Below are 14,661 nucleotides of genomic sequence, written 5' to 3' on the forward strand. Positions count from 1 at the left end.
TTCGAGTTTTGGATTTTGCATTTTAACTTCTGGGTGTTGGATTATGATTTTTGAATTTGAACTTTTGATAACAATCTTGAATATGGAATATTAAAACTGGAATCTTCAATCCTGAATTTCGAATCGTAAACCTTGAAACCTTGAAATTTCCGGTATTTATAATTTGGAATCTTGAATCTTGCTTCTGAAATCTATAATCTGGAATATGGGATATCGGATTCCGAATATGGAGCCTTAAAACTTGAACGCGTAATCTTAAATTTCATATTTCACTGTCAAATGAATATAGAATTTCGAATCTTCAATAAGGAACCTGAAAAACGGACTCATAAACTTTGAATCTGGAATCTGAAATTTCAAACCTGGATTTTAGAATCTTGAATCTAGAATCTTGGCTCTTCAATCTAAAATCTGAAATCAGGAATTCGGAATCTCGAATTCTAGAATCTAGAAAACTAGAAATTAGGAATCTTGGATGTCCAATCTTAAATTTTAAATCTGGAATACGGGATCTTGAATGTTGAATCTGGAATCTTTAGTTGAAATTTCGAATCTTAAATCTGGAATCTAGAGCCTGGTATTTGAAATCTTGAATCTTGAATTGGGAATCTTTAATCTCGAATCCGAATTTTGGAATTTGGAATATTGAATCTAGAACATGAAAACTGGAATTTCGGATCTGGAATCTCGAATCCGGAATACGTGATCTTAAATGTTGAATCTGGGATCTTCGGTTCGGAATCATTCATCCCTGAAATCATTCATGTGGAATGTGAAACTTTGAATTTCGAATCAAGGATTATTGACACAGACAAACAGAAGTACCACGGAATTTATTTTCGTGGATCAAAATAACGGTCAATTCAAATGAGTTACAGCTATGCGGAATATTCCCGCCGCAGCGGTGGTGGTGCTGGTGTCCTTTTTTGTTGAACTCAGTTGACAGTTATTGCGCGCCCGCCGTTGTGAGCGAATCTCGAATCTATAATCTTTAATCTGAAATCTGGAATCTGAAATACGAGATCTTGAATGTTGAATATGGGTTAGAAGTCTAGTTTGGAATCTGAAATATTAAATCTTGAATCAGGAATCTAGAATTTGAAACATTGAATATTCAATCTTCAATCAAGTAGGTGGGATTTTGGATTTGGAATCTGGAGTCTGATTGAAACTGGAATTTGATATCTTTAATCTCGAATCCTGAATTTTCAATCCAGAATCTGGAATTTGGAATCTTGAATATGAAATTTTCAGAATTTAGAATCTCGAAACTGGAATCTGAAATTTGGAATCTAGAATCTAGAATACGTAATGTTAAATCTTGAATTTGTAATTTGGAATCTTGAAAACTTCTAGCTTTTAGTTTCTAGCTCTTAGCTTTTGGCTTAAAGTCTTTAGCTTTAAGCATTTCGTTTTCAGCTTTTAACTTTTAGTTTTTAGCTTTTAGCTTCAAACAGCAAGCTTCAAATTTTTGACTTTGAGTCTTACGCTTTTAGCTTTTATCTTCCAGTTTTCAGCTTTTAGCTTCCAGTTTTTAGATTTTAGCTTTTATTATTTACATAGTTCGAAACTTCAAGTTTTAGCTTTTAAGTTTTATCGAACCGAATCTTGAATCCGCTACAGTAGGTTTCCGTTTTTAGCACTCCGATTTCGGCAACAAAAGGGTTCCGTTTTTAGCAACATTTCATACTACATAGCATACAATGATTTATACAACAAACTGACCTGATTTTGACACCCGTTCTAGGTTTAAACTGAGAATATCTTACGCCTGATGATTTTTAACAAGCTGAACTACCAACACTATTGATATGCTGTAGACATATGCTTAGTAGGGTGGCATCGAAAAGGGCCTTGTCAATTTACTAAACCCGACCATGTACATTTGTTCATTGGCTCTAAAAAAATGATCTGTACAAAATTTCAGCTCAATAGGACATAATTTAGGGGTGCCTCAAAGCGCTCAAAGTTGTGATTTTTCGACCTTCGAAAAACAACCTAGGGGGGAGTACAGGAAATTGGGAAAAACGATTTTTTTCGATGCCAAATGTCTTAAAAATGCATAAAACGACCGAAAATCGACCTTCTGGAACTTAGACGTTTTCTGAGCAACCGAAGGCTTAATATGGGCTTCTAAAATGACTCACAGTTCGTTCCTAACCAGATGTGAATTATTTTAATGTTCATTAGGTATCTCAAAAATTTGGTTAAAAAAAATTTTTTTCGAGATAACACCAGATCTCCACGTTTTATGCATTTTTAGGACATTTGACATCGAAAATAAATCGATTTTTCCAATTTCCTTGACAAATGCCAGAATCTTAAATGAGTAACTCAAATTTAACGGGCGTTTGACTTTAACTGTGAACAACGCACTGTCGTGTAAAATAGGTCGGTTATATAAAACCAGTCGTCGTTTTAACTCACTTACTTCTAAATGAAACAGAGAATTTGACGTCACACTACAACAGTGAACGTTATATACGATTGATTTGTTAAAAACCTATTGAATCTTATAAATAAATAAATTCTATTAAAAATTTTGAAGTCTCAAATTAAATGTATAAATGACAAAAAAGGTTTCCTTTTTTGGCAAGGTTCCAGTTTTGGCAACTGAAATTTAAAATTTTGTTGCCAAAAACGGAAACTTTTAAGCATCTAGATTTTGGCTTTTAGCTTTTAATTTTGAGCTTTTAGCTTCTAGTTTTGAGTTTTTCATTTTTCTCGGATCTGCTTTTGGATTTTAGTTTTCAGCCTTCAGATTTTCGCTCTAAGCATTGAGCTTTGAACTCTCAGCTTTAAGCTTTTAGCTTTTATTTTTTAGCTTTTAGCTTTTAGCTTTTGGCTTTTAGCTTTTGGCTTTCAGCTTTATGCTTTGAGCGTTTAACATTTAGTTTTTAGATTTTTGCCTTCAGCTTTAAGCTTTTAGCTTTGTGCCTTCAGCTTCAAGCTTTTAATTTAAGGCTCTTAGCTTTTAGCTTTAAGATTTTGGATTTTAGCTTTTAGCACTTAGCTTCAAGCTTTTAGTTGCTGGCTTTATGCTTTTAGCTTTTAGCTTTAAGTTTTTAGCTTTGACATTTCTTGAATCGCATTTCGAATCAGCTTTCGAATTTAAGTTTTTAGCTTCTCGATTTTAGCTCTAAGCTTTGAGCTTTGAACTTTTAGCTTTTATCTCTTAGCTATCAGCTTTGTACTTTTAGTATTTAATCTTTAGCCTTTGCTTTTAGCTGAAAGCTTTCAGTTTTCAGCTTTCAGTTCTTAGCTTTAAGTTTTTTCAGCTTTTAGCTTTTAACTTATAATTTCTAGCTTTTGGCTTTTAACTTTTAATTTTTAGCTTCCAGCTTTTAGCTTTTTCTTTTCAGCGTTTATCTTTAAGCTTTAAGCGTTTAAGTATTAGTTTTAGGTACTTAGCTTTTAGCTTTTAGTTTTTAGCTACTAGCTTTTGGCTTTGAGTTTTAACTTTCAAGCTTCTGGCTTTTAGCTTTTTGCTTTTTGCAATTTGCGTTTAGCTTAGAGCTTTTAGCTTAAAGCTTTAGCTTTAAACTTTTAGCTTTAAGCTTTTAGCTTTAAGCTTTTAGCTTCAAGCTTTTAGCCTTTGGCTTTGAGATTTTGGCTCTTAACTTTTACCTTTTAGCTTTTAGTTTTTATCTTTAAGTATTGAGTTTTTAGTTTCTAGCTTCAGACTTTTCTCAAATCGAATCTCGAATCAGCTCTGGATTTTAGTTTTCAGCTTCTAGATTTTAGCTTTAAGCTTTGAGGTTTGAACTTTTAATGTTTAGTTTTTAAATTTTCGCTTTTAGCTTTTAATTTTTGGCTTTTAGCTTTTTTAACTTTTAGCTTTTAGCTTCTAGCTATAAGCTTTTAGTTTTTAGCTCTTAGTTCCTAGCTTTTGGCTTTTAGCTTTTTATTTTTGGCTTTTAGCTTTTTGTTTTTAGCTTTTAGCTTTTAACTTATAATTTTTAGCTTTTAGCTTCTAGCTTTTAGTTCTTAGCTTTCACCTTTTAGCTTTTATCTTTTAGCATTGAAGTTTTAGCTTTAAGCGTTTAGCTTTTAGCTTTTAATTTTCAGTTATTAGCTTTTGGCTTTTAGCTTTAAGCTGTTAGCTTCTAGCTTTTAGCTTTTTGCTTTGTGCTGTTTGCTTTTAATTTTTTGCGCTTTGCTTTTCGCTTTTTGCTTTTAACTTTTTGCTTTTTGCTTTTTGCTCTTTGCTTTTTGCCTTTTGCTTTTAGCTTCTATTTATTAGTTTTCAGCTTTCAATTTTTAGCTTTTACCCTTTAGCTTTTAGTATCTAGCTTTCGGTTCCTAGCTTTAAGCTTTTTGTTTTAAGCTTTTAACTTTTAACTTCTAATTTTTAGCTTTTAGTTTTCAACCTTCAGTTTTTAGCTTTAAGCTTTTAGCATTTATCTTTTAGCTTTTGACCTTTAGTTATAAGCTTTTAGCTTTTAAGTTTTGGCTTTTAGCTGTTAGCTTTATGCTCTTAACTTTTAGCTTATAGCTTAAGGCTCTTAACTTTTAGCTTCTAGCATTAAGCTTTTAGCTTTCAGCTTTTAGCTTTTAGCTTTTGACTTTTAGTTCTTAGCCTTCAATTTTTAGCTATTAGCTTTGAGCTTTAGTTTTTACCTCTTTGCTTATAGTTTTTGGGTTTCGGCTTTAAGCTTCTACCTTTTTGCGTTTGGTTTTAAAATTTTAGCTTTTAGCCTTTAATTTTTAGCTTTAGGATCTCAGATTTTAGCTTTTGGATTTTCAATTTCGGTTTTTAACTTATATCTTTGAGCTTTAAGCTTTTGGTTTTAAACTTTAAGCTTGAAGCTTTTAGCTCTTCGCTTTTGGCTTTTCGTTTTTAGTGTTTAACTTCTATTTTACAACTTTTAGCTTTACCTTTTAGCTTTTAGCTTGCAGCTTAAAAATTTTAGCTATTAAACCTTTAGCTTTCAGCTTTTAGCTAAAAGATTTTAGTTTTTAGCTTTCTATCTGTAGCTTTTAACTTTAAGCTTTTGTTTTTAGCTTTTAGGTTTTAACTTATAATTTTTAACTTTTGTCTTCTAGCTTTTAGTTTTTAGCTTACAACTTTTAGCTTTTACCTTTCAGCGTTTATTTTCTAGCTTTCAGCTTTAGGCGTTTAGCTTTTAGCTTTTTATCTATTAGCTTTTGGCTTTTAGCTTTAAGTTTAAAGTTTCAGTTTGTAGCTTTTTGCTTTTAGCTTTAGCTTTTAGTTCTTAGTTTTAGGCTTTATCTTCAATATTTTGGCTTATAGCTCTTAGCTTTTAGCTTAAGGCTCTTAGCTTTTAGCTTTTAGCATTAAGCTTTTAGCTTCTATTTTTTAACTTTTAGCTCACAAATTTTAGCTTTAACCTTTTAGCTTTCAAATTTTTGATTATAGATTTGAGAACTTTACGTTCATCGTTCAGAGTTTAGAGTTTAGAGTTTGGAGTTTAGAGTTTAGAGTTTAGAGTTTAGAATTTAGAATTTAGAGTTTAGAGTTTAGAGTTTAGAGTTTAGAGTTAAGAATTTAGAGTTTAGAGTTTAGAGTTTAGAGTTTAGAGTTTAGAGTTTAGAGTTCAGAGTTTAGAGTTTAGAGTTTAGAGTTTAGAGTTTAGAGTTTAGAGTTTAGAGTTTAGAGTTTAGAGTTTAGAGTTTAGAGTTTAAAGTTTAGAGTTTAGAGTTTAGAAATTAGAGTTTAGAGTTTAGAGTTTCGATTAGAGTTCAGAATTTAAAGCCTAATGTTTAGATTTTAGAGTTTAAAAATTAGATAAGATAAGAGTTTAGGGATTAGAGTTTGGAGTTCAGATATTATATTTTACATTTTGAATTTCACATTTTACATTTTAGATTTTGGATTTTATATTTTAGATTTAAGCTTCGTATTTAAGACTTTTTTACCCGTCGTTCTTATTAATAGTACGTTGAGGCGCCCTAATTCCGTACACTTCGTTTCGAGCGTTTTAAAGTGTTTTTCTGTTTACAGAAAATCATCTTCAAACATATTTTTTGAAAAATCTTCTTATATATTTTTTCACATTTTGATACGAAGTGCACGGAATAAGAGCGCCTCACGGCAATGTGTAACACATTATAGGGGTCTTCACATCAAGCTCGTATACGAATGCCCAACCGTAAACTGTGTATCTTCCATTACTCGTCAATGGAGGTGAGTATTTTTACGGCTGGGTAATTGCTTACGAGCTCGACATGAATACCCATTATGTGTTTCCGGAGCCTATCAATTCAAGGTTCGAGCACTACAGCAAAGACTTTCCAGCCTTCATTAAAACATTCGTATTACCTTTGTTGTGGTTCGCGTTTGAGAAATGTGAATATTTGCATTTTATCACGAAATAAAAACAGATACTTTGTACCTCGCTAATAGAAACAATAAAAATTCGCTGCCTCCAATTTTACACCATTAAATCAAGCTTTACCGGACAAGACGTGTCAATACGCCGGCATATGTAATCGGAAACCAATTTGAGAACATGAAAATTTCGATCAACATAATCCAGGACCGAATTAAAAATGCATGAATGTGTCTGTAAACTGAACGAGTGCCAACTACACCCAATTAAATTGATTTTTCCGCTTTCATGCGTTTCCAAAGCCACCAGCCGACTGCTCATTTTGTCCACTCGAAATGTTACCATTAATCCCACTCATTAACTGTGCCCACGAAATAGACTTTCGGGGGGCTTTATTTTTGCGCCAGGGTAAAAAAAATACTATCCCACTACACTGTGCCTCGAAGTTTATAATTGTCGTGGTTACAAATACAAGGGTTCCAGTTTTGATACCTAAGATCAAAGTGTCAAAGATATTTCATATTGTAATAGTTAGTCAATTTAAAAACGGCTTTTTCGGATTTTTTGTTGGACGGTGTAATACACAAAAACTTCACTTCTTTTTATATTGCATTTCCTGATTCTGGATTATCGTGATCCGATTTACAGCGGCCAAACGAATTAACGGGTTATGTTCTCCAAACTACTGCCGCTGTTTCCGGACGCACGAGGCATCGAATTGAAACCCTCGTCTCGTTTTATACCAAATATAATTATAACCATGGATGCGGCAATTGTTCACTAAAAATATAATTTATTTTTTATCCCACAACAAGACACCTACACGCAATCAGCAAGCAGTGGACCGTATGCCACGCTTTGGAAGAACGTAAGCCAATCGCGGACTCTCCAAGGATTATAAAACGGCAACAATTTGTCTGTGGTTGAACGGATTTTATTTGCTCACTTTCATTAACTCATATCGGTTCAAATGTCAGTTTATAACTTGAATATCTGTATAGGTTTTTCGAACGTTTAATTTTGTTCCAGTTTAGGAACCTGGTTAGGATAGTTTTAGTTAGTACAGTAAACTTGCTTGTTTTTTGGCTATTTTACATACTATCTACGACACATTCGGTTTGTTCTGCGGTGTATCTCGACATTGTACTGGTATTAGAGATGATGTGATTTCATTTTTTATAGTTTGAGGTTATGAGTACATTTCGAAATTCATTTCCACTGTAATTTGTTAAAAGTTTCTCAGTTTGCGTTTAAAGGTAGTTATTGTCGTTACTTTCATCAAGCGCGAAACAAAGAGTTTGAATAGAATATGTTCAATTGATGGAATGTAATGTCGGACCATAATTTCTAATTGGTCAAAAGACCCAATTTTTGCGTGAACTATTTGTACAAGCGTTAATGCAACTTTTCAATCAAGATAATTTGAAGGAATAACGATTCGTTACTACGTTACTTTGAGAGAATCAATATCAATATTATACTTCGCGTAGATTAAAACTTCACTTTTCATTCTAGTAACCTGGCTAGCAATAATAGATAGTGTAGATGGCCGCAAACTGTCACACATTAAAATAGGTTCATAGTAATCCGAACAACGGGTTGAACGCCTAATGTAAAAAGTTATCAATTTCTTATCAACTAGCTAAAACCAAATTGACACACATGCGATACACGTTTATTTGATTTTGTTTTTTTTTTACAACACTCTACGGCCGAATGTTTTGCTTGTCTACATAAGAATGGTGCGTTCACATCACATTTTCATTGTTACGTTCGTCAATAGTTTGATGGGTTTTGGCAGATTAGTGGGAAATGGAACGAGTAGTAGAAAAAAAACAATAACCTTGAAATACAAGTCATAAAAGAAATTCTTTGAAAATATGTTTAATAAATTCGATTGTTTTGGTCACCCAATCTACTGTATTCTATATCAAACGTTTAACTAAGTCGTACACCGCCTTGAAATCTTCAACCGAATGAGTCTACAAGTTATACTCTCGATGCTTTTAAACATTCTGTTAATTACGAAAATAAAATGAAATACCAAGAGCTGGAAGGACACTTCTTCATTATACAAAAAACCCCTCCATCATGCCAGAAATAGCATTAAATTCTGTTAATGTTTCGTTACTAACAATGCAACGAATATTAAAATATTCAAAAGAGATCGTATAAACGTCATAAATTCATCTGCGTCAAATTAGTACAGCGACTTTTGATACACATGAATCAGAATAATCAACTGTAAAATCACAAAGACAAAAAACTAACAACTTAAATAAGAAAATAAAACATAAAAGTTAGCCTGACTGGCCTTCTATATTACCCACATAGTTTAAAACTTATTCGACAAACACTTTTCAACAAACTTAAGCTAACCTGCCTAACCCTATCATCTTGGAGGAGGATTTACAATATACACACAAACACTCCTGACGCTAACGCGAGATTCCTGCACTGATCCGTACTGCTTATTCCTAGCAAAATTTACCAAATGCAAATCGCTGAGCTGCTTCGTTCTCTCACTCTCTCCAACCCAGTCGCAAACGCAACACGTCGAAGGGGGATGGGTGGGGAACTTATCTTCTAGCGCGCAGAGCCAATATATGTGTCGAATTTGTTTACTTACGTTTCGTTAAGTACTTTTTACGCTTATCTAAATGAGTTTGCTACTTGCATGCTGTCTGCCGATTTCCGAATTGCACAGTCTTCAACTGAAAAAAATTTAAAAAAAAAAAGCTTGATCACTTGATAAGAACTAGCTAGTAAGTTAACTCACAATCAGCTGTTAGGGAGACTTCTGCAGTAGTTTTGGCTTTCGACGGTGGCGACTGCTGGAGAGGTTAGCGACCCCATCAAAATCGGCTTTCTATAACCTTATCGCTCTAACCATTATAGTGATAACAACACAAGTAATTACTAGTAACAAACATTAATATTTTCAACAACGGGCGGTCGCGTCCAGTTTGCCCATCTGGAACTAGTCCCCGGCGGCTAAATCCGTTGCGAGTAACGTACGCTTGGAACTATGCACGCATAATGTGGATAGGTCAGGTATTGATTACTAGTTTTCTAGGTTTTTGGGGGGAAAACGGGGGGTCACAGCTTCACAATACACTACTTTTACTATAGAGGGGCAACTACGCTAGGGTTCATTTAGTAGTGGTGAAGGAGTACGACACGACGAAGGAAAATTCACCACTGTTGGGTGTACTCTCCTATGCCAGACACGGCAGAAGTGCTTCTGGTGCCGGCGAACGATCCAATCAGTATGACAATGCAGAAGCCGATCGAGAGCCAACGGTGAAATCCTTATACTGAGAGAATACTGAAATCTAAAATGCAAAAAAAATCGTTAAAAATAATAAACTTTAAAACCATGCCGAAAACACTAACCTTATCCTTCAATTGCTGGCACAGCTGAAGCGCCACCGTAAACAGTACCAATACTTCGTTCAACCACGGTACCGAACACTCGGCCTGGCAGGAGTCGAACTTCATCGTGCCCTGAAAATTCGTCAACTGGTAGGCTACAAAAATTAGCTTATGACTTTGAATGTAGAAACTAATGGCCAAATCTTCCGGCAGATTTGGCGACAAGGCTTTCATGTTTCGGCTCTTCATCAGCTCGTCTATCGGTTTTTTACGAGGTAGCACCAGCGAGGTTCGTCCTCGCTGCAAAGCTCCCAGGATGTTCCCCAAGACATGCAGCACCTCGTCAGAGGTCTTAAAATTGTACGAACTATCCACATTGTCGATGTGGTTTATTGCTTGCTGAAGATGATTGGCGGCGTCCTGCACCTGCTGGATCTTCCAGGGATAATCCTGGGTAATAGTGGTCCGCTGCGTTTGCTGCTGTTGCCTCTGGACCTTGAATTTGATGTCCTGAAAAGACGGGTACATTAAAAAGTAACTATTTTATGGATCAGACCTTCTATATCTACCGCATGTGTGATGCTATCGCCAGTTAGCGTTACGACACACTTGAGCTGCTCTGGCGCAGCGGTTAACACAAACTTGTCCTGTTTTTTCCCTTCGTTCCCGTAGAGGGGCACCGGAAAACGATGTGCGCACTCCACCAAGATGGCATGGAGCTGCTTAAGCACCGAGTGGACCTCTTCGTGCAGCACCCATTCGAACTCAACTTGCTGTAAAGGATTTAAAATCTTTATCAATAAGTTATAAGCAACAATATGTAACATTATGTATTTTTGCAGTTCCTCTTAATTACACATTAGGCACACATCAGCGGCTTCCCCCACACCAGAAGGATCTTTGGTCTCACTGAAGTGGCACTGATTCGAGTAATCGGTGAGTAAATAATAAATAATTCATATCTTGCGTCCCGCTGGCAAACAAGCACAAGGCTCCCACAGTGATAACAAGAACGCTTATAGCTAAACAATAATAAAAAAATAACAGGAGGGTTGTGTGCAAAGCCACGACCGCAAGGATGAAGTAGAATACTTTTACAAGAAAGATAACTCGGCTGCTTGCGTATCAGTCATTTTTTCATTTGGTGTTCAATATCGAATAAGATACCGATCATATCTTGGCGTTATCACTGACAGTGCGAATAAAATATTCTTTGTGATAAAATAAACAGTGAAAAGCATGGTGTGTTGTCAAAATGAGTCAACTTTTCATTGACGGTATTTACGCCCGCTGGACTGCTGTTGTCACTGTCTAGAACTATTATAAGCGGCTTCGACTGAAACAGGCTCTTATATATGGATGAAAAAGCTATCGATAGCGGTAGGAAATCATTGATAACTATCGATAGCCATTTTAATCGATATTTCCTATCCTTACTCCTATACAGACAAACAGCACATTCAAATTGCAAGGTCTATGTTTCTGTCGACTGTGCTTGGGAAGCAATCATATTAACGGCCAATCAGATCAATCGAATTTTGCGCTTCAACAAGGATTGATTATTTTCAATATAGTAAGTTGCTTGTCATGATTTGGACTTGATAATTTTTAAATTTTGGTTATGTGAAAAATTAATTTTTATGCTGATAATAAAAGCTTTCCGGATGTCGTGCTCATGACTGAAGGAAAAGATAATTCAGTACGTTCTGATACACGGAGATGAAGCCAAATATATATCTGCTCCAAATTTCACCAGGTATCCAGAACGTTCTGCTCAAAATTTCGCTAGGTTTCCAGAACGTTCTTTTCATTGGATGCATTACTAGTGTGCCCGCTATCACTCAGAGACAGCATTTCATTAAAATGCCTCACTGCATCAGCTGGCCCTGGTGCTATCGATGGTGATATCCGTTGCCGCAGCTGTGGTCGCTATTCGCTGCCATTTGTATCTACTGCCCTGCATCAGCTGGCCCTACTAAGATTGATGCTGAGACCAACTGCAACCGCTGCGCTATCCCCGTTGCCATTGGTATCCGCTGCCCTGCATCAGCTGGCCCTGCTATCGATGCCGAGACGCGCTGCACTATTGGTTGCCATACCAGAGCTGTGACCGCTATCCGCTGCTAGCGATGCTGGTACTGCTGCTGTATCCACTGCACTGCTACTGCTGCTGCTAAGGGAGGACTGGTTGCAGTCTAGAATTATAATGAGCGGCTTCGGGTGAAGCAGGCTCTTTTATAAGCCAAATTGTTCATTTCAAATGGCAAGGTCTATGATTCTGTCGACCGTGCTTGGGAAGCAATCATATAACGATCAATCAGAGGCCGAATTTTTCGTTTTGACAAGGCTTGACTATTTTCAATAGTACAATAGTTTGAATAATAAAATTACAATTATCTGCATTTGGGAAGAATCTTAGAAGATTTTCCAATCTATTGCTGCCAGAACGAAGGAAATCCATCGAATACTAATCTATTTATTAGCATTTGAAATTGGACATATTTTTCACTTTTTTCGGTTTTGGATTTTCATTTCACATCCCTATGTATCCGAACTTACTGAGAGAAGTATTCTACTTCAAAAAAGTGACAAGGCCATATCAACCAAAACTTCATGCCTTAAAAACGATCCAACTAGTAACGATAAGGTGACCATACCAAAATAAATCCTATAACTAGTCCTATTGGTCACCCTTTAACCCTACCACGTAACAGTTGCACAGGGAACTCACCAAGTTAAGCGCTTCGTCCTTCTCGGTTTCGGTCATGACTCTCCTAGCTGGTCGTCTTGGTGGCGGTGGCCTCCTGCTGGCACTGCTACCGTAACTACTAGCACTTTGCCGGATGCTGTTTTGTCTGGAAAAAATGCTTTCCTCACCACTGCTGCTGGGTTGACTGCTGTCGCCACTCGACCACGAGACCTGCTGCTGCAAAACTTGTTCGACCGGACGGAGACAGCTTTTCTTTTTTCTTGACGTTTTTTGCGGAGCTGGCGGCTGCTGCCCCTGTGGCTGCTGATCCCAGAATGTCACCGACGGCCGATGGTGAGGCTTCGATTTTTTCCGCGACTGCGGCCGGGAGAACCAGTTGGGACCGCTACTGGGTTGAAGTAAAATACGGAAAAGTTGGAAAATGGAATTAATCAAAGTGATTGTACAACACAAGAAAACTATTTCCGATTCTATTTAACTCGATCTACACGCACAGCACAGCACGAAGGAGAACTGCAAAGGCAAACTGCAAGAGAAGGAATGTTTTGATGTTTCACACCAGTTTTGCGTTCGCCTTGCACTGAGTTGACACTTGACGGTGCGCAAGCGTTCGCGAGCAAACGCTTCACGGTGCAAAGTGAACGGAGGAACACGTTCACAGTTGGGTTATATTTGATCTCGCCGTTGCAAACAGAGAATTGACGGTGCGTTAAGCAGAATTAAATACCCATCATCGGGTATGTTTTATCAAATGTTTCAGCGCTTTATTCTTGGCTAATTATACTATAGTTCAGCTTCTATTAAACTGGATCCAGCGCACTGAATTATTCAGAAACCTTACTTAGATTCCTGTATGAAGAAAACTGTTTCCCGTTGTATTTCTCGTTTATAAATCTAGTTAAAAGATTACTTGTGTATTTTTCATGAATTGCTCTGATAAATTTACATAAAATTCGCAACCTTTCAATTCAACAAATGTGGTATTCGGTATCATGCAAAATAACTGAAAAAGTCTAAAACCGTTCGAATTCAATAGACGTAGGAATTTCCAAGCGATTGCCAAAAAACAGTTTACAAACAAAAAATACAAAAGCCTAATAAAGTTGAAAAAGCACTTCAACAACGAAAATAGTAACTAAGCGCTTTAAAGCGAATTTTTGTTCTTCATTTAAGAATCAAACGATAATGATAAAAAGCTTTAAAAAATCACGTTTTGCCCAGAAAATTATACTCTTTCAGATAATATATTAAAATCTCTATTCAGCTGTACCTGTACTAGCAAAACCAGGAGAAGCCGTCAATATTCCACGTGGATAGAAAAATTATCATTTTAAAAACAACATGTCAGCAAAAGAATAACAATGATAATTATAGATTCAGCCCAAAACCACCTAGATCAAAAAAGCCACGAATGAAAATTCAACCTGAGGGCTGAGAACAGATGACAACATTATAGAAGGAAAAAGAAAAAAAATTGATTCTAAATTTTGCCGAAAATAGGGGTGACTCGTTCATATGTGCAACCTGTATATATAAAAAATATATTTCACTTTCGAATAGTAACAAATAGAATGACTTGACTTTTACTTCACAAACTGCGATTTTCAGAATTTGTAGTTGAACAGGCAAGATCTGAGGAACCAAAAACAAAATTAGTTGCGTTAAGCAGAATTTCTTTTAATATTAAGAACCCATAATCTGCTTTATCAAATATATCAAAGCTCTATTCTTGGCTATTCATGCTATAAATCAGTTTCTAATAACTTGGCTTTAATAATCTTGAACCCTTAAATAAATTCCTGGATTACCTTGTGTTTATACATCCAATTAGAAAACTACTTATCTATTTTTTTTTTTTTTCAATTTAATCAATTCAACTTTTCAGTGAGAAGTATTTTCTACGGATTTATTTTTGAATGATACTGAAACAAACGTGGTATTCAGTATCTTCGTACATGCATGCAGTTGGCAAAAAATAGAGAAATCATTCGAATTCAATAGACTTAAGAATTGCTAAACCAACTAGAATTCCCTTCATTCTTACAGCAATCGATTGGAAAATTAGCTGTCCAGTTATTGTACTATTATTGCCTTGCCGAACGCATGATTCGACCAATTAGAGCAAACAAGGCATCGTTCTCCAGCACAGCCGACGCTAAAGTTTACAAACGACTCGACTTTATAATCGATTTGTTGTTGTTGTTGTTGTTGTTGTGGTTTTACTCGCTCTAGATCACAAAGACACGCCTACCGGAGTTCAACTCTCAGTAGTCACGTATAAAA

At 35.9% G+C, this 14,661-nt stretch overlaps 1 protein-coding gene across 3 annotated transcripts in view; it reads right to left on the reverse strand.

Moving 5' to 3' along the window:
• Positions 1 to 7,205: 7,205 nt before the first annotated feature.
• Positions 7,206 to 14,661, reverse strand: part of LOC129725290 (protein rogdi) — a 90,711-nt gene continuing 83,255 nt past the window's right edge. For 2 of the 3 annotated variants that reach the window (XM_055680910.1, XM_055680909.1), the window contains exons 2-6: positions 12,400 to 12,763; positions 10,238 to 10,441; positions 9,690 to 10,178; positions 9,073 to 9,628; positions 7,206 to 9,007 (exon numbers count right to left, since the gene is read on the reverse strand). In XM_055680910.1, the coding sequence (XP_055536885.1) occupies positions 9,560 to 9,628; positions 9,690 to 10,178; positions 10,238 to 10,441; positions 12,400 to 12,763 (1,126 nt within the window). In that variant the 3' untranslated portion in view covers positions 7,206 to 9,007; positions 9,073 to 9,559. Of the gene's footprint in view, positions 9,008 to 9,072; positions 9,629 to 9,689; positions 10,179 to 10,237; positions 10,442 to 12,399; positions 12,767 to 14,661 lie in introns of all 3 variants that reach the window. The other variant, XM_055680908.1, reaches the window with a different exon arrangement.

This window comes from Wyeomyia smithii, chromosome 2 (genome assembly GCF_029784165.1).
Source record: "Wyeomyia smithii strain HCP4-BCI-WySm-NY-G18 chromosome 2, ASM2978416v1, whole genome shotgun sequence".
Lineage (NCBI taxonomy): Eukaryota > Metazoa > Arthropoda > Insecta > Diptera > Culicidae > Wyeomyia > Wyeomyia smithii.